The sequence below is a fragment of the Lemur catta genome, chromosome 4 (assembly GCF_020740605.2).
Source record: "Lemur catta isolate mLemCat1 chromosome 4, mLemCat1.pri, whole genome shotgun sequence".
NCBI lineage: Eukaryota > Metazoa > Chordata > Mammalia > Primates > Lemuridae > Lemur > Lemur catta.
In genome coordinates this window covers 61,851,720-61,878,157 of record NC_059131.1, presented here as the reverse complement: position 1 = coordinate 61,878,157, position 26,438 = coordinate 61,851,720, and the positions used below count along the sequence as shown (strand labels likewise).

General features: G+C 36.0%; 1 protein-coding gene across 5 annotated transcripts in view; it reads right to left on the bottom strand.

Moving 5' to 3' along the window:
* Positions 1 to 26,438, bottom strand: part of CTNNA2 (catenin alpha 2) — a 1,050,678-nt gene that overhangs the window by 738,267 nt on the left and 285,973 nt on the right. For all 5 annotated transcript variants that reach the window (XM_045549950.1, XM_045549948.1, XM_045549953.1 and 2 more), the window contains one exon: positions 679 to 845. In XM_045549950.1, the coding sequence (XP_045405906.1) occupies positions 679 to 845 (167 nt within the window). The remainder of the gene's footprint in view (positions 1 to 678; positions 846 to 26,438) is intronic.

Sequence of the window (26,438 nt, the reverse complement as noted above, 5' to 3'; positions counted from 1 at the left end):
GCTTCACTTCCATTAGGAAACAAAAGAATTAAAAGGAACCATGACAAGAAAGGCACATATAATGGGGTTCTATGGGTTAGCGGGGTGGGTATGTGCCCAGAGACCCAAGCCATATATGTTAGATGCCAGGCTTGGTGCAACACGATTGACTCTAGCCATAGGGAGTGTGGATGAACACCTTGTTATAGCCAGACTATGGGCTCAAAGTCCATATAACTACAGAAAAGCAAGGCTGGAACAGGTAACAAAATATATTCAACACATGACCCATACCAAGGTTGGCACAGGTGGTCAGCTACCCAGAAGAGCTGGCTCTAGCCTAAATTATCACAGGCACCAACACTGCTCTGAAACTTGAGAGAGGGCAAAGGCAGGTGCACTAAGACCAGGTTCTGCAGCCTAAAAGAACGCTTGTTTAGATACCTCAGGAAGTAAGGGTGAACCCAAACTCTGAGTTTTGAGGGAAGGAACATAATTCAAATGAACCTTATATAACTTTTAAAATATATTATTGAATATAATTTTAGTATTAGAAAAATTGGGGGTTTATATTACATGGGTGAATAACCAAGTGATTTGTTGAGCGGTGAAACATCTCTAGTAATTTCAGAGCTGTAATATACATGGGCAAGATTGCCACCCACATAAAGCAAGCTTTGATAAGTTCTGCATACGTACAATTTTCAGATGTGACAGAAGCCTCATGACATCTGCCATGTCCGCCAGGATGAGTAAGCGCGTCACAGCTGAGAGCAAAGCCCTTGCCGCCCGCACCATGGTGCCACGCTTCACTGAGGAGCACGGGTCATCAGCAAATTCGGAGGAGGCAATCCGCATGGTCTCTCCTGGAAGACAAACAGAGGCAGGTGGGTAGAGAAGAGGCTTAGAAGCTGACAATCCTAAAAGCTCTGTGATGGACGATTATTGTTCTTACTGCAAAACTTTGACAACCAGGTGGTATTTCTGCTGCCTCCAGGGCAGCAGAGGACCTTTTAAGTCAAGCACATCAGTGCACGTGGGCAGGTACAGTGGACAAAACAAGGTGCTCATTTGGCACTGAAGAATGAAGTCATGCTTTTAACATAAATTAGGAATATATTTAATTCTACTTGTCTAACAGTAGAGATAGACTTGCCTTGACCTTAATCATCCTCTCTCTTCGTGTCCCTTGGAACCAGTGATATTTACCAGGTAATTAGGTGAGGTTACTGATAGTTAAAGTACAAATTTAACTGCTCCACAGAGAAGTGAAATTGAAGAACTTGGCCTCATTAACATTGTACTCTTAATTGAGCTAATCAGACAAGAACAGACTATAGAGATACCCAAGATGCAGTCTTCTAATCCTCTTTTAGGAGCCTATTCAATAACACAGAGAACATTTAGAAGAGAAGTAAACCAATTCAACAAGTGTTTATGAAGCACAACTTTTGTCAAATTCTGTGCTATGCTCTGGAATTACAAAGATGACTAAGAATACCTAGTCTCAAGGAGGTCACGGTCTCCTGAGCAAACAGGTTTGTTAACTCGTGATCAGAATACAGTAATTAAGTTCCACAAGAGACACATGATTAAGAACGCAGGCGATGGCGAGGAGGGAGTGATTTACTTATTTAGTGTGAAACTGGGTGGATGCCGTCAACTTGAACGGGCTGCGAAGAAGTAAGAGATGTTCGCCAGGAAGACAAAGGTGGGAAAGGGGATCTTAGGCAGCATGAACACTGTGTGTGAGGCTCTGAAGCCTGGAGCCCTGAGCTGCCTGCAGGGCCCTGTCGTGCTGTGGAAGACTGCATGGGAAAGAAAGCTGCGAGAGCCAGTGGTGGCTGCAACACCATGGAGGAGATTTGGACTGTGTCTTCAGCAAGGAGAGAAGTGACATTAATAGATTTTTTTTTATTTTTGGAGGATTATTTTGGTCACATTACATAAAATAAATGGGAGGAGACAAGACCGGGGCAGAAAAACCAGTTAATAGGGCAAATGCAGTTTTAGTCTGAGCGAGCAGTGGTAAAGGCCTCGCCCAGGGAAACAGAAGAGGAAGGGGGTATTAATGAGATCTGTGGGATACGAACCACAGATCCGGGGCTGATGAGAGGTGGAGACAGAGACGGTGGAGCTGATGACGAGGGTGATACAACACAAAAGTCGGGCACATATTTGCACAGGGACACCAGGGATGGGGAACAAAGAGAATTAACCAGCATGGTTAACTGATAGCATATTAGTGGGTGGATATCTACCCGTGGGAGGGAACACTTCAAGAAAGCATAAATGGAGCTTCCTATAGCAGAGCATACACAGGGGTATAAAAGCTTCGGTAAACTTAAACAGTGGAATTAATATGACAGATTATTTAATTCAGGATAAAACAATGTATTCCATTTTTAATAGTAATGATTATTCCTCACCTAGTAAGCAAAGCCTAACTCATTTAAATAAAGCCAATGATAGCACTGGAAGTCTGTGCATCCTGTAATTCATCCTAAGATATGAGAGAAAAAAATAAAAACCTCTTACCATTTTATAGGCAGATGAGAATATAAAGTAATTCTCTCAGTCAGTGTTATAGTTATTTAAACCCTCACAGTGATACTTTTTATACTTGGGAAGTGTGGGCGTGAAAGGAAATATATTGTGCTGTTGGATTTTTTAAAGAGGTTACCATTGATGATAAGCACATTATATTGCCAACCAGCTTAGTCTTTATGCCTAGGCACAAACAAATAGCTTGACATATAACAGCGTGGGAGAAACTTAAAAATTCATTACTGTAGAGGCACAATGGTGAATTTTCAAGATGTACGGCCCTAGAGATCTAAATAAAATTTAAGATTGAGGCTGCAATTAGGAAATATATATTCAATCCAAGTGTCCCACCCTTGCCATAGGTTTATATAAATCTTCTCCTCTTGCCCCTCCCTCTCCCAAATAAAAAGAGTCATTGCCAAACATCTATGTGGTGGGGAGAAGAACGCTACCTTTCTCCCCTCTCTATACAGTACAGAAAGAAATAACATCGTACACAAAGGTAAATCCAACAAAATACTGAGAAAGTCACCACAAGTAAAGCTAGACAAATTTGTGTAAGGAATTAATGAATATGTCAGCTGCTGTTTGAATAGATCCATTTATTCAAGGGAAAGAGAAATTTATTCTGCACATGAACCCGGAGAACTACATGGTTGATCCCAAATTCTACAGGTTAAGTTGGTATGAGCCCTAGCTTGAGTAAGAAGAACAGAATAGCAGGAAGGGCTACTCCCAGAACAGAGGGCCCCCAGAGGGGAATCCAGCCATACCCCTTGCCAACACATGAAGGCTCCCCCATTACTTGAGGAACCATGCCCAATCAAATTAATTTTCAAGTCCAGATTTTCATACACGGGGTCAGTGATTATCCAGATGCTGAATACTGTTTAAAGCCAGTGGGTGTCAGGCATCAGTGCAGAGCCCTTAGGTGGAGCTGATCAACCTGGGGCCCACAGTATGCACCCCTAGAAGTGGCTCAGCAGATGTCCATGAGAGAGAGAGAGAGGGAGAGGGAGAGAGAGAGGGAGAGAGAGAGAGAGAGGGAGAGAGAGAGAGAGAGGGAGAGAGAGAGAAGGGGAAGAGAGACAGAGAGAGATTGATCCACATTAGAAAATGTGATTCTGTAAACAAAAAACTCACGATAAATTCTGAGATTATTCTAAGATAAATATAAGATAGTTTCATTCAATGTAAATTAAAACCAAGATCTCGTTTTAAACAAATACAAATGACTTCACATTGTTAGAGATTTCAATGAAAGGCAACCTAAAATCAGCTGTAACTTTAATGTGTTTTATATCCCAGCAGTTTTAGGATTACTGAATTAAAACAGAAATCTATATTACAAAATGCTAAGCAAGTTTACCAGGATAAAATTAGCTACTTTCCTAGGGAACTGCTTTTTCTATAAGACTAAAATATTTAGCTAAGAAATAACATGCATGTGTAGGAGAGGGAATGGGGCATTGAAGAGAAGGTACTAGAGATCTGCTTGTTTCTTTCAGATATATTTTTGTTCAGTCTCATGTACTTGATTATAGATCTAAGTCAGAGTGGTGTTTCTATGGTAAAGCCTTTAATCTCTTCAAGTCACTACTACCTGCTGGTAAGAAGAAAAATTAGCATCACCAAATAAGTGACCAAGGGAAAATAACAATTATTATAATATGTACATAGTACTTGTTGATAAAGGCTTATCATATAAGTATTGCTCTAAAAGCTTTATATATATTAACTCATGGTTTAAGAAAGAGTAAACATTTACAGTCCCAAAGACCTGAGTTCAGACCCTGACTCCATCTCAGCTATTACCAAATATGTGAGCTGCAGAATAGCTCTTGTGTTTCAGTCCCCTCAACTGTAAAATGGGGGTGAAAATAACCAGCGCTGCCTCACAAACTGTCATGGGAGTTAAAATTAGAGATGATGCATTCAGAGCACCCAACATAAGGCCTCACTCATAAAGGGTGATCATTGTTACCATTAATACCACTGCTATCACTATCACCTCTGTCCTCCCCAGTGCTGTAAGACCAATTGGTGAACACCTGGCTACAGGTTTGGAAGTGTGTTTTTTTGTTAATTCCACTTCCTGTATCTCTTGCTTAGAAGCAAGAAAACATTTGCTCAATAAAAATATGTATGGTTTGAAGATAGAATATACAAAAAGAAATGGTGATTGGCTATTAAATCAATGCTTGCTCTGGTTCTGAGTCTACCCTGGAAGCATTGGGATAAATACATAATTGTGCATAAGCTTGAGGTAAGATAAACTCAAATGTGGAGTGATGCAAGCCAGTACTAATAAACAGAAGGGAAGGACAATGTGCAGAGACAGAGTCTGGGGAATAGAAAAGCCATGTAGGAAGCAGATCGTGAACCAAAATGGCATGAGTATCATGTGGCTCATCCCTTGAATGCTGGGGCTGTATGCAAGGTAAGCACTCTGTAAATACTTGACCTCTGAACTACTGGACAATTGTGAGAAGCAAGGAAAAGGTTTGTGAGAAACTAGGTTCAGAGAGTCCTGGGTAAAGGAATGAAAAACTCAGAATTGTTTACTGTCCTAGATGCTGAGGAGTATTTAACTCATCTTTTCTTTGCACTCTTTCAGCAATGGCAGGCCCTGGACTTGTTTCCTGGAATCAAATGATGAAAGCTGGAACTAGTGTGAGAATGAGAATACAGAAAAATGCAAACCACAGAGCAAATGCAGTGAAACAACCAGAATAAGAGCAGATTAAGACATACAAAGCCAAGCAGGGAGAGAAATTTCAATGCACTTTCCCGTGTGGGGTAATTTACATTGTTAACATTATACTATAAAATAAATATGTGCTTCTTATGAGAACTAAAAAAAAATACAATGAAAAGGAACCAAAGAGCATCCCGGTTTCAATAACCAAAGACAGTCACCAGGGAACTTCTGATGAGCTATCTTCTATAAAGTTCTGCATGCCTATATTTTTAACCAGTGGTTTTCACATGTAATATCCACAACTGCATATTCTCCTTTGTCTAATTATATAATTCTCTTTTGTCTCATTACATAAATTGCCCAGCATATATTGATAGTCAATATTCTTGATATTTCTCCCAGTATTACAGAATTCTTAGAAGAAATAAAAGAAAAAAAGCAACAATTCCAATCCTCCTAACCATAATGTGTCCCCTTTTCATGATAACCTATACCTGACTCACAACCTTTTTCACACACATTTTCCCTGAAGTACAAATTGTAAAGCATCTTGAAAAATGGATGCTGTAGAGCAGTGCAGAAACTAAAATGTGTTTTTAGAGAAGAAAGCAAGACTGGTGAGATACAATACCCCCCGGCCACAGCTTCCCAAAGCCTTGGCCAGTTCCGTCACTCAAACTGCCCAAATTGCGCATCCTTTTTGAATTCACAACCTTGCAGAGCCAGTGCAGGAAACAAAATAAGAGAATTTTAAAATGATAATTCAGTAGACAAATATACAACTTCTGAAAGTTTTATCATTTTGATTATTCTGTACAGTCTGTAAGGCAATGCAATACTTGAAAGCCAATCACTGGTCTTGTTAGCTAATTTTCAAAGCATCGTTAAAAAAAATTATCTTTATTTGAGATAAAGCAAATTGAAATGTTAAATGAATGGCCAAGGTGCACACCACCATGGAAGTTACAGCGGTCCCACAGAAGATCTTGATGTATTACACCATGCCTCTTGACTCTTTTTCTTGGAAGGCCTAAGTGAGAGCTTCTCTGATAAGAATCATCCAGAATTGGCTAAAGTATTGAAAGGATGAGTTAAGCAGGTGTTGGGACCTCTGAACTAACTGCATTAGCAGGCACAGGAATATCCTCTCCTGCGGTGGTTCAAGCAGCAGGGGGGTGGTGCAGCATGGAAGACTCAAAAGCCCTTCCATTTTAGGATCCCATTAGATTGTGTCTCTTTAGACTCAATATTTTAACACATAGCTCTATTACCTATAATAAAAACAGTTCCGTTTTTAAAAACTCACAATGTGCCACGTTCTGTTCAAAGAGCTTTCTTTACCTGTATTAACTCTTTTGCTGCTGAAGAGAAATTGATGAAGTAACTACTCTCATTGTCACCATTTACATCTGAGGAAACTGAACAGAGAAAGGGAAGATAACTTGCCCAAGGTCAAACAGATGGTAAGTGAAGAAGCAGCCATTCAAAACCTTTCTGATTCTATAGTCTATGCCCTTAAAAACAGTGTGAGAAACATCTTTAACATTCTGTTTAATGTATTAAAATTATTTGTTTACATATTTCTATTTGGACCTAGATTAGGAGTTGAACACTATTTTATTTAGTTCTCAGAGTATTAGAATGAAGGAAGGAAGGAAGGAAGCAAGGAAGGCAGGCAGGCAGGCAGGCAGGCGGGCCTAAACAAAGACGTTTTTTCCAATTATTCCCAGGCCTCATCACTCCTTATTGTCTCACATTAGGGCTGATTTTTGACTGCCTATGAATATATACATTTGAGACTTCACCTCTTTCCCTGGCCTCTAATCTTGATTAGTATAGGAACCATAATTGTAGCATATTAATTTCTTTAGTCCTAACACCCAACACACATGACAAGGTGTATGCATGCAACACATGTTGTTGGGATGAGGAAAGGAAGGCCTGCCTGGCACTTTACATTTTGATCCATATCGAATTGATACTGAAGCAAGGCAAAAAAACCAAATAAAATCCCAAATGCTATGAACTGCACAATGAAATAATGATTGGAATTTTTTTTCCCTTTTTTATTGCATAATTTTTTTAGTTGGATTCATGAGTTAAGAAAATAGCAAGGAAGCTACAACATTTGATAAAAGCAAATGTGGGTAAAAGTAGCAACTCCTTGGCTTCCCCTTTGTTTTGCCCACATAGGCATTTGCTAGCAAGAGGGAAAAAGTCTTAAAACTTCTTTGGAAATAATCAAGAATGTGAGAGAGCAATGCATGCATTTCACCCCAGGGTGGTTATGACTCAAATTCATGATTGGGGAAAAGGTCAACAATTGACAATCAGAATTTTTCTCTGAGGCTCAGGGATGATGAAATCCTGTATTTTCTAAAGCAGAATCTGCATTAAAATAAGCTACCTCCTGTGGTCACTTCAAGCACTGAGCATATACAGCAGTGCTTGTCACAGTTCAAGTTCTGCTACCAAAAAACAAAGCAATATTTGGCCTAAATATGCAGTATTCAGAAGAAAGCCTTATCTGCTTATATTTTAAAAAAACCCTATCATACAAACTACATCAAAATAATGTAAATATTATAAAATGAGGAAGCTGCTTGTCCTTTTGTCATTCTACCAAGGGTAGTGGGCTCCATGGTTTCTTTATCATTCTTTTTTCCCAAGAAGCTCTTTGCAAAAAACAAGAAATTCAGTACAAAATGAGAGAAGTCTGATGGGACCACTGTCTCTGAAGTGGTGGAGGGACTGGAGAATTCCTGACCCAAATGGGACCTCCTCAGACATCATTCAGCACCTCACTGTCATCTTAAGGACCCAGAAGCCCAAGTGGAAAGTGACCTAGGGGATCAGGTGGTTGGTGGGGGACCAGCATCCCAGTCTCCTTACATCCCAATCAGGGACTCTGGTCACAGTCCCACAGTAGCTGTGAGACCAACAAAGCACAATGTGACACCAGCAAATCAAAACTTCCTCACCTAACAAAGTCCCAATATAGCCACATGGCCCTGTTATAGCCCTGCTTTAGTGACTAAGCAGCTCTAAAGACAAATGTGTGTCCTCATTTCGTGAGGCCCAGGGTTCTTTACCAACATAGATCATTGAGTCTGTTCCAATGCAATTTTCACCCTATCAAGACATACTCAGTATGCAAAAGTACTACAAATGTCAGTAACTGATGATTAAGTGTATTGAATGTTATGAGTTATTAAACATCGTTAGAGACAGTAATGTGCCACCTTGCAAAAGGCATAGATCATTAAGCATATGGATTTTAATTATTTCAGCTGTAGCCTTTTCCTGGGTTGGGAGGAGAGAGTATAGGGTAATTTTATAGTGTTGTAGCCAGAAAGATTATCAAGCTGCAATATGGCACACTTCACAAATGAGACCTCTGCAAGGACCTGTTAAATGTAGCAATAGTGACACTCCATAAAAAGGTGATTATTGTTTTGGGCTTGAATGCAATAGAAGACCAAAAATTTGGAAATGTTAAATAGTGATGAGCTAAGCTTAAGAGAAAATGGTCTATAGAGGATCAATAGTGAACTCAATTTTACTTCATATTTTTATAAAATAAATAAAAAAGAAATTGATAGAAATGTAAATTTCATCATATAATAATGTATTTCATGTGAGTTTCATTGCACAATAAATGAATTTCTGAAATAAGGGCACTATATCAAATATAATTAAAGAAAGCCTATTGCAAGTTAGTTTTAAAGCAAATAAGCATCCAATAAATTAAATTTTGTATAAATCCAAAATTTCAATAATCCCATATATGTAAGCTAAATTTCTCTATAAAAAGCATGCTGCTAACTTATTTATATTCTTAAGTCAATAAATATTTCTATTGATCAGTATCTCTATTCTCCTACAACCTTGACACAAATCAAAACCTGCTGAAATGTCAGTAGCTTGATATAGTATTTGGTAGTTGAAGTATGAGTTGAAAAAGCTTTTCATGTGATAAGGAAAACAAGAAACAATGCCACAACTTGCATCTAGACTGGACAGCAGAAATAACATGATTATCAAAAATGCTAGCATCTTCTTTTGAGAAGCTTCTGTTTGTGTCTATTGCCCACTTTTTTATGCGATTGTTTAATTTTTTCTTGCTGATTTATTTGAGTTCTTTGTAGATTGTGGTTATTAGTCCTTTACTGGCTGTATTGCTTGCAAATATTTTCTCCCATTCTGTAAGTTTTCTGTTTGCTTTGTTAATTATTTCCTTGGCTGTGCTGAAACTTTTTAATTTAACCAAGTACCATTTATTTATTTTTGTTGTTGCTGTGATTGCCTTTGGGATCTTCTTTATAAATTCTTTGCCTAGGCTTGTATCTAGAAAAATTTTCCCAATGTTTTCTTCTAGAATTCTTATGGTTTCATGTCTTACATTTAAGTCCTTTATCAATCTTGTCTTAATTTTTGTGAGGGTTGAGAGATATGGATCCTGCTTCATTCTTCTATATGTGGCTTTCCAATTTTCCCAGCACCATTTATTGAACAGGGATTCTTTCCCCCAGTATATACTGTTGTCTGCCTTGTAAAAGATCAGTTGGCTGTATGTGGATGCTTTTATATCTGGGCTATCTGTTCTGTGTACGCAAAGGAAAAGAAGTCGTTTTATCAAAAAGACACCTGCACTGGAAAGTTTATTATAGCACAATTTACAATTGCAAAGATGTGGAATCAACCCAAATGTCCATCAATCCACGAGTGGATTAATAAAATGTGGTATATGTATACCATGAAGTACAACTCAGCCATGAAGAAGGATGACTTAATGCCTTTTGCAACAATTTGGGTGGGACTAGAGGCCATTATCCTAAGTGAAGTATCTAAAGAATGGAAAAACAAACACCACATGTACTCACTATTAAATTGGAACTAACTGACGAGTATACATGTGCTCAGAGGGAATTAAAACCCAGTGGAAATCAAGCAGGGGGAGGAGGGAATGGGTGAAAACCTATCTAAATGGTACAGTGAATACTATCTTGGGGATGGGCACACTTTTAACCCCTACTCAAGCATTACAAAAGAGATCCATGTAACAAAAACATTTGTACCCCCATAATACTGAAAAAAATGCTAGCATCTAATGCTGAATGAAAGAGGTAGGCAGCATACAGATCAACATCTCAACATTCAAATGTAGAGGACATCTTGATTTACTCATGCAGATTAAGACACCATACAAGGAAATGCAGAGTAAGGATGGTGGTTTTAATGTCAAAATTCTAGAATTTAAAAAAAGCCTTGGAAGGCATCCTGTAGCCTAAATTTTAGCAGATACAAAATGTGACAAAAAGAAAACCTAGGGGAAAGTAATCCCTCTGTCTTTCTAAAGAAAACTATTCCAATTTGAGATAGCCTTAATTGTTAAAATAGTTTTCTTCTATTTGGTCTTTGATATGCTCTTCTGAACCACACATAAAAATCTAATCTCTTCTTCAATATGGGAGATCTTGAGATCTATTTTACTTTATTTTATTTTAGACAGAGTCTCACTCTTGTTGCCCAGGCTAGAGTGCAGTGGTGTCATCACAGCTCACTGCAACCTCAAACTCCTGGGCTCAAGTGATCCTCCCGCCCAAGCCTCCCAAGTAGCTGGGATTACAAGCATGAGCCAACTGTGCCTGGCTAATTTTTTCTATTTTTCGTAGAGACAAAGTCTCACCCTTGCTCGGGCTGGTCTTGAACTCCTGAGCTCATGCAATTCTCCCACCTCGGCCTCCCAGAGTGCTAGGATTATAGGCGTGAGCCACCACACCTGGCCTGAGAATTTTCTTAAGTGTCTTTTAAGGAGAAGATAAATGTTAACATGAACATTCATCAGCCATTGCCCAAAAATTAATGTTGCATTTGGATTATGAAAAGAACAACTAACATAAAAAAAAAACTCTTTCTAGGTTTCCAAATGTTAAATATCTACCAACGTATCATTCAACTAAAGATGATTTGTTTGTTTTTATACTCTTTCAAGCAAATTAATAGTATTAATATAAGCATAAAAGGTGTTTCTAATCTGTTTTAGAGGGAAAACAAATCTTGTTTCTAGCTTATGAAAACAATTAAGATAGTCACACGTTACGCTGAACTACTTCAGAATCTAAATCACTACACATATTTGAAAGACATTAAATGTGAGCTCATTGGTGAAACCCAACTTCTCAATTTCAGAAAACAAGTATCAAGAACCTTCAATGGCTTGCTCAAGCTCAAATAGCCAACTAGAGACAGAATCTAGACCAGAGCTGGGTTTCTTGACTTTTATTTTTGTATTTGTTGCAGTTTACTACACTTTTAGGGAAACATTCCATTTCTGGTAAAGTTTCACAAATTCACAACTGACTGTCCCCTAGTTAGGCCGTATAACTGAAGCCTTTTTATATCAGTTTGGATGCTTATGTGCATATCTTTGTAAGTTCCTATGGCATTTCAAAATTGTCATTAACAAAACTGAATAATACTTGCATCATTGATTTCATATCAACTAAAATATAAATGTAGAGAAAAGCAAATGGGAAGTATAAAAAAGGCATATTATATAATTTGGATCTTATAGAGTACAGCTAAATAAACTAGGCTTGAAATTGCTACACAGTAAAATAACAAGTCAACCTAACTTTTTCTAATGTAGTCTTTGGCTAAACAAATGCAAGAACAATTCTCAGAATGAGAAAAGTTGATTAGGATAGAAAATTCTACCATACATTTGAAAATTAGGAAAAAAAGTAAAAAAGTGTTCCAAGTAATTGGTATCATTAACATGGTAAATGGTGCTATACAATTACAGCCCAATTAAGTTATATTTTAAAATGCAATATGAAGAAAACTGATTGTCTTTGCTGGTTTGTGAGTTAGGAAAAAAAAAAAAAAAACCCTAGAATGATGAGATTCTAGGATTTAAATGGCAAAGTCTTTAATTTCTGACCTGCCACTGATTTTCCATTCATCACAGATAAATGGCAGTTTCTTAAATGTGATTATTATAAGCACAAGCTCTCTTTACTAAACTGACAGGAGGTGCCTATGTCACCACCATTCTGGTTTCTATATTAGGAGGATTCAAAGAAGACACAACACTTAAATTAACATCAATACATCAACTGTAATGAAACACAGCTAACAAAAATATATTTGCGGGGCAGGATGATCTGGCAATAGATGATGAACAAAATTGATTTAAGGTAACTCAAAACCCTAAATCCAAAGACACAAATTGCCAAAATGTGCTAATCAAAGCTTTCTTCACTTTCGTGATCAATAGCTTGTCACTAGGGTCATGATGAATTTCAGACAGGTTTCTCTCGTTCCAACTCAAAAGTACATTTTTAAAATAAGTAAAATAAGGTTAAAACTAACATCAACCTTGAAAGGGAAAAATGTCCCAACAAGGTGACATGAAGCCTTAAGAGTGAGGAGAATTTGGGGGATTGAGGGTAGCAGAGTGACAGTCCTGTCCTTATTGCATTAGTTTTCAGGCCTGAAGATACGATCATATCTATAAAACTTGTGCTTCTGTGTAAAGTATAAAAAGAGTTGCATATTTTACTCACTTTTATTCATTCAATAAGCATTTATTAAGCACTTGCTATGCAGCAGACCCTTGCTAGGTTCTAGATATTCAAGATGAAATCACAATTCCTGCCTTCTACTTACTTCCAACTTGATGGTTCTAAAAGACTGACAAGGATCATCTATAGAACATCTATAGAGAAATGTCCATTGAGTAGATACTTAAAAATTCAAGAAAGAAGCAGCTATGCTTAGGGAGCTGGGAATCATGAGTATGCAGGGTTGTTCAGTCAAGTGTAATAATAGGTATGAGTGGCCAAAAAGTAACTGTGTGTGTGTCTGTGTGTGTAGTTTAAGTTTTTCTTTCTTTATCCCTCCAGTGGCAGCTTTCAGCCATGACTCTGAGAGATGGCAGACATCAATCACACACTTCCCACCCCTCATCCCACTCCTGGCTAGATTGCTAAAGAGCAAAGAATATAGATGAGAATGTCCCAGGAAAACACATTCTTCATCATTAATTAGTTCTTCACCCCATATTGAACAAGCCTGAGTCAATAGTGAGAGTTCAAGTCCTCTTTAACCTCCTGATGTCAAGCCATAAGTGAAAAGTGGGGCCTCTCTGTTAGGCCCCATTTGACTTTCTAATAAAATTTCGAAAGACAAGGGGCCCCATCTTATCACACTAGTTGCATGAAATTGAAGGGAAATATAGAGCAATAAATGAAAGAACGAAGATTACAGAAAATCACTGAATTTTAACGTTTTGTCTCCTTCCACTGGGAATGTGACCTACTACCTCAGTCAGAATAATGTTAGGAAACATAGGACAAAATTATTTTTGTAATGTATGCTAGTTGAATTTTCAAATAATATGCTCAATATCTTTTTCTTCAACTTCCAGACACTATTTGTTCATATGAAGCACATCAAAAGTTAAAGCAGGGATTCAACTGTTCAGCTGAAAGAGTAGAATAAGTATGTCTTTTCTTATATTCCCAGATTTTTTGGACATTCTTTGGTATATTAACAATTAGATCTATTCTCGGATTATCTTGCCAGTCTTACAGTGTTTTTGCCTCTTGTAGGCTGCCCCCAAGAAAAAAGGTCCCCATTTTGTGCTTTTTCATATATATTTGCTTTAAAGGAAAAGTGAGAAAATAGTGATAAATGACTTGAAAATTATACTGTTCGTATCTGCCAGTGCATATAGGTGTACAGTCCCTAGGTAAACATATTTCTCCCTACAAATTAATCAACTCACATTGGGAGTATAATTTAACTTCCCACGTAGGTCTGCCTATAGAGAGAGAATATTCTGGCCTGCTGATGCTAGTATTCTTCTCTGTATGACACCATAATAAGGATTAATAAGCTAAAATGGATTTTTTTAAAGCAAATACCTATGATAGTTTAATTCTTACATCATTTACACACTATGTAGTTAGAGTGATTTAGCAGTTGCCCTGGGGCACTGCTGGGAGATATTTGACTGTGGCAAGTACGGGAACTGGTTTTGAACAATAAAGGGAAGTTCATTTTCAACTTGTATCCTGGATGGCAAGTGGCTTTTTTTTTTTTTTTTTTTTTACCAAAAGGAGTTTAAAGGTATGGTTGGGTAAGAAAATACAGATGCCAAAGAACTTGTAGACCTAGAGGACTTATATTTTAGAGACAAGGAACTGAGTCATTACTAAGCAATACCTGGGTTTAACAAGCAAAATTCTAAGCCACTTCCAGTCAGTATTCAGGGCCATGAAGCAAGAAGCTGGCATCCCGACACACTGGACAGGGACAATGGCAGCCCAGGCTGATCTAGTCCATGCTCTCACAGAAGCCATCACCCTGTCACACTGGTCTAAGGCTGTCACTAAGGCAGAAAAAGAGGCCAGGTTTGAATCCACCATGCCTCCATTACAAGATACTCTATAAACAATGGGTAGTCAACTACATTTAATTCTCGTAAGAGAGTGTGGTTTCAGTAATTTTTAATGGTCTATATGTTATCTACACACATTTTCAATTTAAAGAATACTTTCAGGTGTAAATTCATGAGCATACGCTCACATGCCACATAAACTCTCCATCTAAGCACACCCTACTTAATCATTAAATACTCTAGGTAAGGCTTTGGCACCAAGAGTTGGCAAAACCAGTCAATGAAATGATTTACAGTATCTAGCCTTGAGGCTTCTTTTTCCTCATGTGCTACACAGGTTAATTATATTTGATAATCCCCAAATCTAATATTTTCAATAATCAACAGATGCAGCTAGAGATTATTTCCAAAAATGGCAGCATTGCAAAAACCTGTTTTGCTCTAGTCTGTGTGAATCTCTTCTATGTTAATCAATGTTACTTCCTCACTTCTAGGTACTTTTAGCACATCTCACTCTTCCCTAGACCCTAAGTGATAATGATCTCAAGGACCTCTTCTGGTGGGCGTGGTGGCTCACACCTGTAATCCTAGCACTCTGGGAGGCCGAGGCAGGTGGATCGTTTGAGCTCAGAAGTTCAAGACCAGCCTGAGCAAGAGCGAGACCCCGTCTTTACTAAAAAAATAGAAAGAAATTAGCTGGACAACTAAAAAAAAAAATATATATATATATCTATGTATATATATATAAAGTAGCTGGGCATGGTGGCACATGCTTGTAGTCCCAACTACTTTGGAGGCTGAGGCAGGAGCACCGCTTGAGCCCAGGAGTTTGAGGTTGCTGTGAGCTAGGCTGACGCCACGGCACTCTAGCCTGGGCAACAGAGTGAGACTCTGTCTCCAAAAAAAGGACCCCTTCCAATTCTAGATGCAAAAAACAGTAACAGCTGTCATGTATAAAGTACTTAGTAGGTACCAGGTACAATGCTAAATACTTTATATACATGATCTCACAAGGAAGTAGATGACATTCGCCCCATTTGAAAGATGGTGGGGGGGATCCTATGACTTAGCTCAGAAAGGTTCATTAATTTGTTCAAGGTCACCCAGCTAATTGGCTTCAGCCCTGGGATATGAATCTAAGGCTGTTGGATTCAAAAGTTTGTGATCTTAGTAAACTTGATGCAAAGAGAAGCTCTAAGCTAAGGGTCTCCTGGTACAAAAATCTACAACATAATGGAATGATGATAATGATGATGTTGACTATAATAATGAGGATGCTAGTAATAGTAATAATAATAGCTAACCCTAATATAGTGCTTATCCTGTTCCAGATACTATTCTAAGTACTGCATCTACTCATTTAATCCTCATAAAAAAACTATGAGGTAGGTACTATTCCCAATTTGTACACGAAGAGGCTGAGGCACAGAAAAGCTAATTAATTTTCCAAAGTCAAGAAAAAAATTAGATAATGGAATGAGGATTTTAACCTAAAAAAAGGGCTATAGAATTTAGGATTGTAACCATTTCTGAGATAACATATATGGTTATATGCCAACCAAAATAATAAAAACCAATAGCAAAAACATAGGTAAAGCACCAATGGCAAATGCACATGTTCATAAGTATTTTATGGCTATATTTTCAAAACTAATCTTTTAAACAAAATCTAGACACTAAAATGATGTCCTCATGCACCATAACTTTAAGCTACTGGGACACTATAGAAACAAATAAAATTATGACGGGATATATAAAGCAGGAAATACAAAGGAAGAAGCCGTTATCTCTCACTGTAAAATCAGACATATAAGGACTTGTGTTCGTCCTGATTCAGAGATGTTCAACTAGCAATCTTATGGATATCACATTGTGATCAATTCCAACTCTTTTTTTCCATGATTAGAGAAAATTTTAGAACGTTCTTAGCCTGAAGGTAGCCAACAATTCAAAAGCAAGAAAAAAAAATCTGACTTTTCTTGTAGTCTGTAGAATATAATGATTTCCACTGTGGTGTCCCAGTTAAGGTTTATTTATTAAGATTGAAGACATATTTAAAGGACTGCTGATTGTGCATGCAAAAATCACATATTGTTTTCCAAAACAAACACACGTAATAGCAGAATGAGAAATTATAATCATCTATAGAGATTAGTCTGCTTTGCACCTATTTTGCACATGTATGCCCTCTAATTAGAGACCAAAAGAACCAACAAAAAAGAGCTAATACTTCATCACATGCCAGATTTGTGTTAATCATTTTAAATTTCCACCTTCTTAAAAATGTAATTGGATATTATTTACTAACTTTTTTCATTTGAAGCTTGGGGCTCCTCTGAATCTCAGGCTTATTAACTTTTACAGCTGGAAACAAAGAATAAAAGTAAGAATGCTAATAGTATTTAAAATTCCTTTAGTAAATTATAACAAAAATTACCAGTAGACAAGTTCTAAAAATAATTGTGTTAAGTCTCTGAAAACATACCAGTGATAAAACGGGGCTCAGATTTCTTGAGTTTAAGTCCTAGTTCTCATATTTTTTCCTTGTTTGATCTTGTACAGGTTACTTAATCTAAGTCTCATCAGTAAAATGAGTAGGTTTATTTTAAAGGTTAAATGAGAGGATGTGAAAGACTGAATAGCATAAAAAAGTCTGGAAAAACATGTAAAGCATAGCAAACATCTTTATAAATGGAAGGAAAATCTCTGAGCCAAAATAAAGAAAGAAAAGAAAAAGAGATTATCAAGCTTGAAATAAAAATGTAAGCAGATTCTGAAGCATTGTCAACTTTAGAATTATTTGCAATCTCAATAACTTACAAGCTAGAGTTTTAATGGCCACACAGGGACAGGACAATGTCTTGACCCTCACAAAAAAATAGAACCTTAAATTTGTCCACCCGCAATAAAATTTAGATTCTTAAATTGCTATGCCAGTAAAAATATTAACTAGAAAAAATACCCTCTGGCAAGGAGAAGTGGTAAAGAAATTTGTTGTTTCAGCCCAGGGGGGAAAATAGGAAAAATTGATGGCTTTAATTATAACTGATAATAATAACTTATTATCATATGGGGCTATCTTCATATGTTTGTATCATGTATCTGTAGAGTACAATTTTGTACTGCCCACATAGAATGGGAAATACAGAGCAGAGAATTTATTGAAAAAAATAGTCTCACATCTCAGGTGTTATCGAATCCCTGGCCAAAGGAAAAACAAATCCTTTCTCAAAGGAAGCACAAGACTTTTTCAAATAAGGCTTCATGAAAAATTGGTTTACAGTTCAATATTATAGAAAGCACTATACATGTGCTGAATGACAGAATTTATGATCTGAGAACTTCAGATAATGCAAGTATAGGGTAGAAAATATAAAATAAATATTTTAACATATTTATAGAACTACAATAGGATTTGAAATATGAACTAAGGACATGATACTTTGAACCAAATAGACTTTGCTTAAAAATAATAGAAATTAAATTTCAAAGGAAAGAATAAACAACTAAGAAGAAAATCAGTGAATTAGAAAACATCTGTACAAATTAACCAAAAGAAGAAATAAAAGCACAAATAGTCAAAGAAATTAACAATAATAAAAAGACATACATTGAGATAATAGAGAAATTTTCTAGCATAAGTCTAATCAGAGTTGCAAAAAAAAAAAAGGATAAATAGAATAGAAAAGAGCTAGTTTTTGTGAGATGATGGCTGAGAATTTTCCAGATTTGAAATAATGCATAAATACTGTGATTCAGGAAGCCCAATACATACAAACCAAGGTAAATAAAAGAAGTCCACACTTGGTAACTTCATAGTAAAACTGAAGAATTCAAAGGTCAAAGAAAAGGTCTCAGTTTGGCTAGAATGAAAAGACTGACCAGCTTCAAAATAATGAACAAATTATATGGACAGCATTCTTCTCAATAGTAAAATGGAAGCAAGGAGATGGTGGCATAATATAGTCAACATGATGAAAGAAAATAACTGGCAAACTATAATTTTATACCTATTATTTTAAATGAGAGCAAAATAAAGACAGTTCTAGAAAAATGAGAGAGGTTACTGACAAACACTTTTATTAAAAGAATCATTAGAATTTACATTTAATAAAGAAGGACTGGGATTCAGAAAAGAATTAATTCTAAAATTTAATGAAATAATATGCATAAATAACTTAGCCAAGTTTATAGCTAGTACATAGTAAATATTCAATAATGAATGGTATTAAGCAGTAATACTAATAGTGGTGGCAGCAGAACACAAGTAGTAATAATAGTTGTAGTACTATTTTTTTAATAAAGATGTCAAATAGTATGTTTTTGGCTTCTAGTCTCTAACATTCATCATTCATCTATGACCTCATCACATCAATGATAATCTATTCTATCAACATACACATGACTCTGTTTTCATCTAAATGTAATTCATGTCAAAATATCTCATCAGTATTTTAAATAACTACACAATCTTCTCCAACCCAAAGACATTATCATAACCAAAACTCTTAATATAACACCTAAGACCGTACAAGAGTGTCCAGTCAGTTCCCCAGTTTCTTGTTTCATCTTTTACTTTTAATCCATCCTTTGTGGAGGAGAAAAAACTGTCAACTTAGCCAAAGCATGAGAACTAAATCCCATAATGATTGCTAATCAGAGTATGTGCTTACCTTTAATCAAAAACTCTACTAATTAGTTTGAAATAATTCTACCAATCATCACTCCTTTATCCTTTATGCAGCCATAGCTTCTTACTGCTTTAACATGTTCCACTCTACCATGGAAAGCCTTCTAGCTTTCACTAAAACACAACACTATCCTTTCTGCTTCCAAAGGTCTGCTCTGCTTTCTCTACCCACCCACCCCCACATTCTTTCTTCTATGGTCAGTATACTCTCCTCTGACCTAAACTGCTCCTGCATTCTTCTGAGGTGTGGAAAGCTAGCCTACACAATTATAGTTATTTCAAATAATATATAGTCATTACATCCTTTCAATAAATCCTCAGCACTCATTAAATCCTCAATTAAAGATTAAACTGAGCACAATGAGTATACTTTTAATATTAAATGCATTTTATTATTTTATAATATTTTAAAAGTAGTACTCCATTTACTTAGTATAACTCTTATAAATGGAATCAACCTTATTTTTTCACTGTTTTGGATAGCAGAGAAAGATCAATTGGTGTAGAAGACTTGGCCCAGTATCATCATAATAAATATTCATAATCAGCTCCAACCATAAACATCTTAGAATCTCACCTTGCATAGCATTATTCTCTTTTGCTTAAACTGGGCGATTTTCTAAAAATAAAATAAATGATGTATGGAAATTACAAAGGTCTGAACAATAAAAGCAGAGATGTTTTGGAAGAGCTGGGTTATTTCCCCATAGACTTAAACTATTTATAAACTCTATTTCCAAACATTGATTTTTTTAAATAACTCTTTCTACTTTCTAACAGTAAATTATAAAGTGAGAGTATGTGTTGGAGGGCTTGGGAGTAAAAAGATAACAAAAGGGATAGAAAAGGAGAAAGTTTTCTCCTCACGCCCCTCCACATATGTATCTAAAAAAAAATCACAGAATGCATCACCAACCTCCATCCCTATGTTATTATGCTCACATGAGAGACCACTGACACATGATGTTATTCAACGGGTGGATTCAAATGGGTTGAACTGTGTCTCCCAAAAGATATATCAAAGTCCTAATCTCTAATACCTATGAATATAACCTTATTTGGAAACAGGGCCTTTGCAGATGTAATCAAGCTAGGACGAGGTCATACTGAATTAGGGTGCACACTGATCCAATAGGACTGATGTGGTATTGGAAAGAAAAGAGACCAGACACAGAATACGAGGGAAGAACACTATATGACGATGGAGGCAGAGATTAAAGTATTGAAGCTGCAAGTCAAGGAACACCAAAGATTGGCAGCAAACTACCAGAAGCTAAATAAAAAGAGTCGAGGAAGGATTCTTCCCTACAGGTTTCAAAGGAAGCATGGACCTGCCAACATATTGATTTCGGACTTCTAGCCTCCATAACTGTTAAAAATAAATCTATGTTGTTTTAAGCCACATGGTTTGTGGTAACTTGTTATGGCAGCCCTAGAAACCTAATACAATGAGAGATACATGTACCCCATTTCTGAGAAATGCTTCATTTAAGTAAAATATTTTTTAGTGTGTTCTGCATCTCAACTTTGGTTGTTAGAACACTGAAAAATTATTCAACCACCAAGATGCTCCGCAAGAGATTGAGAAGATGCCACTAAAATTCACACTCACAGTAAAATTTCAGACATCCAGGGACCAGCTTTCCAGAATTACAAGCTTCTCTAATGACTATTGACCTAAAAGTCATCAGGGTTAATATGTAATCAATTTAAGGAGCAAAAAAGAAGCTTCCCTAAATGATGAGGAAGAGAGATATATTGTCAAGAGAATCTGATGCTCCAAAGATTAAACACAACTGATAGGAATTGTCTGTGAAAAGTCATTCCTTCCATGCAAGGCTGAAGAGTAAGACAAAAGTGGTAGGAGGCAGAAGAAACAAGAAACAGGAAAACTGAAGATCAGCAATGGAAGCAAATAGAAATGGTGCTGGGGTACTGAGCAGTGGATGCTGCAGTGTGTGAGTCAATGATGAGAGAGTCAAAGATGAAGAGATTCAATTCTGCAGTACAGAACATAGCAAGGATCCTTCAGCTTTTACATCTAATGGCTTCACTCTCACTGGGACACACAGAAGACTTAGGACAGCTCTTCAGCATATATGCACAGATATGTAGGGAGGCATTGCCCAAAAGCTAGTGGAACCTCCGTTGTCCAATGAGCAAACAAAGGTAAGGAAATATCAAACGTCCAGTAGCTTACTGTACTGGGTAACACTAGTAGTCACTTCTGGAAGACTCAATAGTGATTGAAATATTCAGTTATTTTCCTGACTATGTTAGCTGATTGATTCTATCTATAAATTTCATTGTTATTCCAAACATAAAACTGTATTAGAATTCTGCTTTAATGAGAAAACAGATCCATATGGATTCAGTATAAAAACCTTTAAACAAATAATATAAAGATAGAATTTTCAAGATTATTTTACCCAGAATTCCAGTAAAAGTCAAATACTGAAATGTTATTTGTAATAGATCATGGCCTAGCATAATGTTTATAACTTATCTTTAATGTTCTAATGATAACACTACTGATATTGTTGAATGATACTCTTACTGATTATCTATTTAACATGTCAGGTATGCTATGGTGATGATAGTGTCAACAGAACTTAAGCTATGTCTACAGCCAAATGCCCTAAGACCTTGTAACTAGTAGATACTTAATCACAATTGGTTGAAGGGTATCCCTGGGTCCACTAGTAAAACTGAAATGACAAGTAATATTCAGAATGGTGTTCAGTCAAAGGTAGACCATTTCAAACGTGAGCAAGTGATGATTTTTCTGAAGACAGAAAAGCAATTTCTGTAGTAACTTCCAGAACTTAGATCTATTAGATTAGGTATTGTTTTGCTATGCAACCAAAATCCAAGTGCATCATGATAGCTCATGTTTCTGAGCTATTAAGAAAATGTTTAAAATACAGATAAATATTTAAATATGGTTAATTATACTAGCCATGTAAAAATAAAACATAACAAGCAAAAACTATAAATCCCTAGGAGTGAAACTAACAAAAAGGATGAAGATACTTTGGTCTTGGAGGAAATTATAAAACGACTGAAATACACAAAACAAAACATGAAAAAATATAGAGCTATACCTAACAATGATTAAGATACAATATTTTAAAGATGTAATTTATTTACAAATCAATCTATAAATTCACTGGAATTACAATCAAAATCCCAACAGAGTTGTCTTGCAGAGAAATATGATACTAAAATTCTGATCAAAGAAAAAAGGACCAATAAATAATAGCCAAGATGATTCTGAAGAATTTTAAAATATGGAAATATAGTCCAGACACCAATATTTATTAATAAGTGGCAGTAACTGAATCAAAGTGGTATATATAAAGAAATTGACCAATAGAATAAAATTAAAGAGCCCTCAAGCAGTTCAACTTATATATGTGCATGTGACATATGACAAATTGGGGATGGATAGACAGTTTACTGAATAGTGCCAAATATTGACTATATATAGGGAAATTTATACCATTAGATTTTAATTCACAAAATGAAAATCAGATATAGAATTAAATGTAAAATCATAACTTTTAAACATTTAGAAAATATTTAGAAATATATATTTGTGATATTGGGATAGAAAAGAATATTTTAAACAGGACACAAAAGATACAATAAAGAAAAGAGAAATGAAATTAATTATGTTTTAAAAAAACTTTATATAAAAATAAGAACAATCAAATGAAAATACTAGTCACAGACTGGGACTTTACAAAAAATACATAAAATACGAAGATTGAGTAACAAAATATAAGAATAGTTCTTTTAGATGAAGAAGAATCAATCCAATAAAAAAAGTAGATAAAGAAAATGAAAGAATAGTAGGCTGAAATGGCTGATAAAAATATGAAAAGCACAGCAATCAAAGAAATGATAATTAAAATAACTGTAAGTACAATTTTGCACCCATAAGATTAGGGGAAAATCTGCAAACTCATATTAAAATTTAGGAAGGATATTGGAAATAGGAAATCTCATATACTATTGGGAGGGGCATACATTGTCACAACTCTTTTAGAGAATATCTTGGCAATAACCAGCAAAGGTGAATGGTAGATACTCTAGAACCCTACTTTTAGTCAGCCTATAAGAGAAAAAAGGCAAAGATTTAAGAAAAAAATGCTATCATTATTCCAGGAAAGAAAATTTCAGAACTTATACCTATTGATGGGCTGCATTATTTAACAATTCTACTTCTAGGTGAATTCGCACAAGACACTCACACATTTCCACAAGGAGATGTGCACAAAAGATTGTTTACTACAGCTGTGTGTTTTAGGCAAACACTGGAAACACCCAAAAAGTTCAACAATAAGAAAACAGATAATTTGTGCATCCAGTGGAATAATATAAGGTAATTACAAAGAATGGAACTAGTTAAGTTTAGAAAAATGCAACTTGGTAAATGATATTTCTAATACCACTAATGACAATGTTAAAGAAATTCCAAGTAATAATATGTATTATTTATGCATGGATGCCCATATGCCAAAAGAAAATATAAGGATTCTTCATGGCAAGACTGCTCTATGGCAAGTTTTTTGTTTGTTTTTTGAGACAGAGTCTTACTCTGTCACCTGGGTTAGAGTGTAGTGGCATCATGCAACCTCAAACTCCTGGGCTCAAGTGATCTTCTTGCTTCAACCTCCCGAGTACCTGGGACTATGGGTGCACACCACCACATCTGGCTAATTTTTCTTTTTCTTTCTTTCTTTCTTTTTTTTTTCTTTTTTTGTAGAAACAGGGTCTTGCTCTTGCTCAGTCTGGTCTCAAACTCCTGACCTCAAGATACTGGGATCCTCCTACCTCAGCCTCCCAGAGTTCTAGGAGTATAGGCATAAGCCACTGCATCTGGCCTATGGCAGAGGTTGAGAAAGAGAAATAGATGGAGCTATTCCAAGAATATCTGTTGGTATTGTTTTATTGGTTCCTATTTGGGAATAAAAGGATTATATAGAGGTACACCAATATTATTAGGTTATTAAGTATGAAACGTCCGATGTCCTTAAGTACTAAATTTGACAGTTAATATCAGCAACATTTCACTTTGACACTTATTGTTTTATTTTTATTGTAAAGATGCATCTTCATTCTTTCAAATGCACATTTTCAATGTGATTATCTTTCAAATTTTTTAGAATAATTTTTGTACAACTATAGGTGTCAAAAATTCATATTATTTTCAAATATGAGTTCTGTCGTAAAACCAATACAACACAGACAGCTCAAAATATCAACAAAGTGTTTGGAAAGGATGTGGCTAATGAACACACATTATGTTGATGGTTTAAAAAGTTCCATTCTGGTAGTTTTAATCTTTCAAATGAGCCACACAGACAACCTGAGACCCAGGTGGATAATGATAAACGAAAAACTGAAATGGAAGTGAATTCATCTCAACCTATGCATAAATTAACAAGGTTTGACGTTACTATTCTAACAATATTAGACCATTTAAAACAAATCAACAAGGTAAAGATGCTGGATAGATGGGTACTACATAAATTAAACAAATGTCAAAAGAAAATAATCTTGAAGCTTGCCTTTCTTTGCTGTCACAACATAAAGGTGAACCATTTCTACACCGTATTGTTATGTGTAATAAAAAAATAGATTATTTTTGACAATCACAAGTGATCAGCATAATGACTGGATAAAGATAAAAAGCTGAAACACAGTCCAAAACCAAATATTCATCAAAAAAAGCTAATGGTGTTGTTTGGTGGTCCAGTGCTGCTATTACCCACTACAGCTTCATAAAATCTAGTCAATTGATTATGGTGGATGTCTACTACAACCATTTGGATGAAATGATGAGGATGCTTGCAATTAAACAGCTGAGACTGGTCAATAGAGACAAGCCAATCCTCTTGCAAGACAATGCTCAACCACATGTCACATAAACAATGTCGCTCAAAGACTGGACTTAGAAACTCTTGGTCATCCACTGTATTCACCAGACCTTGCACCAACTGACTACCACTTTTTCCAGGCTTTGGACCACGTCTTACAAGAAAAAATATTCAATTCTCAACAAGCTATGAAAAATGCCTTTTGCAATTTCATCGCCACTAGGTCTCCAGCCTTCTTTACTGCTGGCATAAACAAGCTACCGTTAAGATGGCAAAACTGTGTAGATAGTTTACACACATACTTTGATTAATTGTACTGCTTCTTGTTTGAGATATAATAACCTACACTTTTGATTTGAAAGCAGACATTTCATATTTAATATACTGGTTTTTTCTGGGGCACTCAATGAAGAGCAATAAAATCAAGCCTTACCAAGTGAAAGAATTTTCCTCACCAGCCCTATGGGACAGCTGCAATCCCCCAAGTTCAACGTCTGAAGATCATGTTGTCCAGAAAGGGTAATGATTACTGGAATTAGTTGCAAACTGACAATTTGCACTGAAATTTACTCTCAAGAAAAAGAGATAGGTGTGCTAAGAACATTGCTTTTGATCAGACAAGGAGTCTGACAAAGGTAGGCATTCTGTGTAGTGAAGGGAAAGAAAAAAGGCATTGAGTTCCTAAGCTAGTTGCCAAAGAAAACAGTAGGCAGGAGTGGAGGGAGGTGAGGGCAGTTACCCTGGAAGACAAAGTTTTACGGCTTCACTATTTTGCCTAGGGACAGCCTGCCTTTCTGTTGTAACTCCATTTTAGCCTCAGTAAATTTTTCTTCAGATCCATGAAATTTGGTTCCAAATTAATATTGGGAAGAATGCAACTTGGTAAATGGCATTCCCAATATAATACCATTAATGAAAATATAAAGAAATTCCAAGTAATTGGAATATCAAGTTTTCAAGTCAATTCTCAAAATCCAATGCTGGAAGATATTCCAGGTAATCACATGTCCTAGATCCTTTCTTTTTGTATTTGGTGAGCTTTCTAATTTGTATGTATTAATACTGTGTTTATACCTTATTTGTCCTAAGGCTTTAATGTTGGCTAATGTTTAAATCAGTTTCATTTCCTGAAAACAAAACACGTAAAAAAGAGATAAATAAAATCAGTAGCAATAGATAACAAAGAAGGCTTAAAATTTACAAGACTAGTAAAAAGTTGATGGAGAA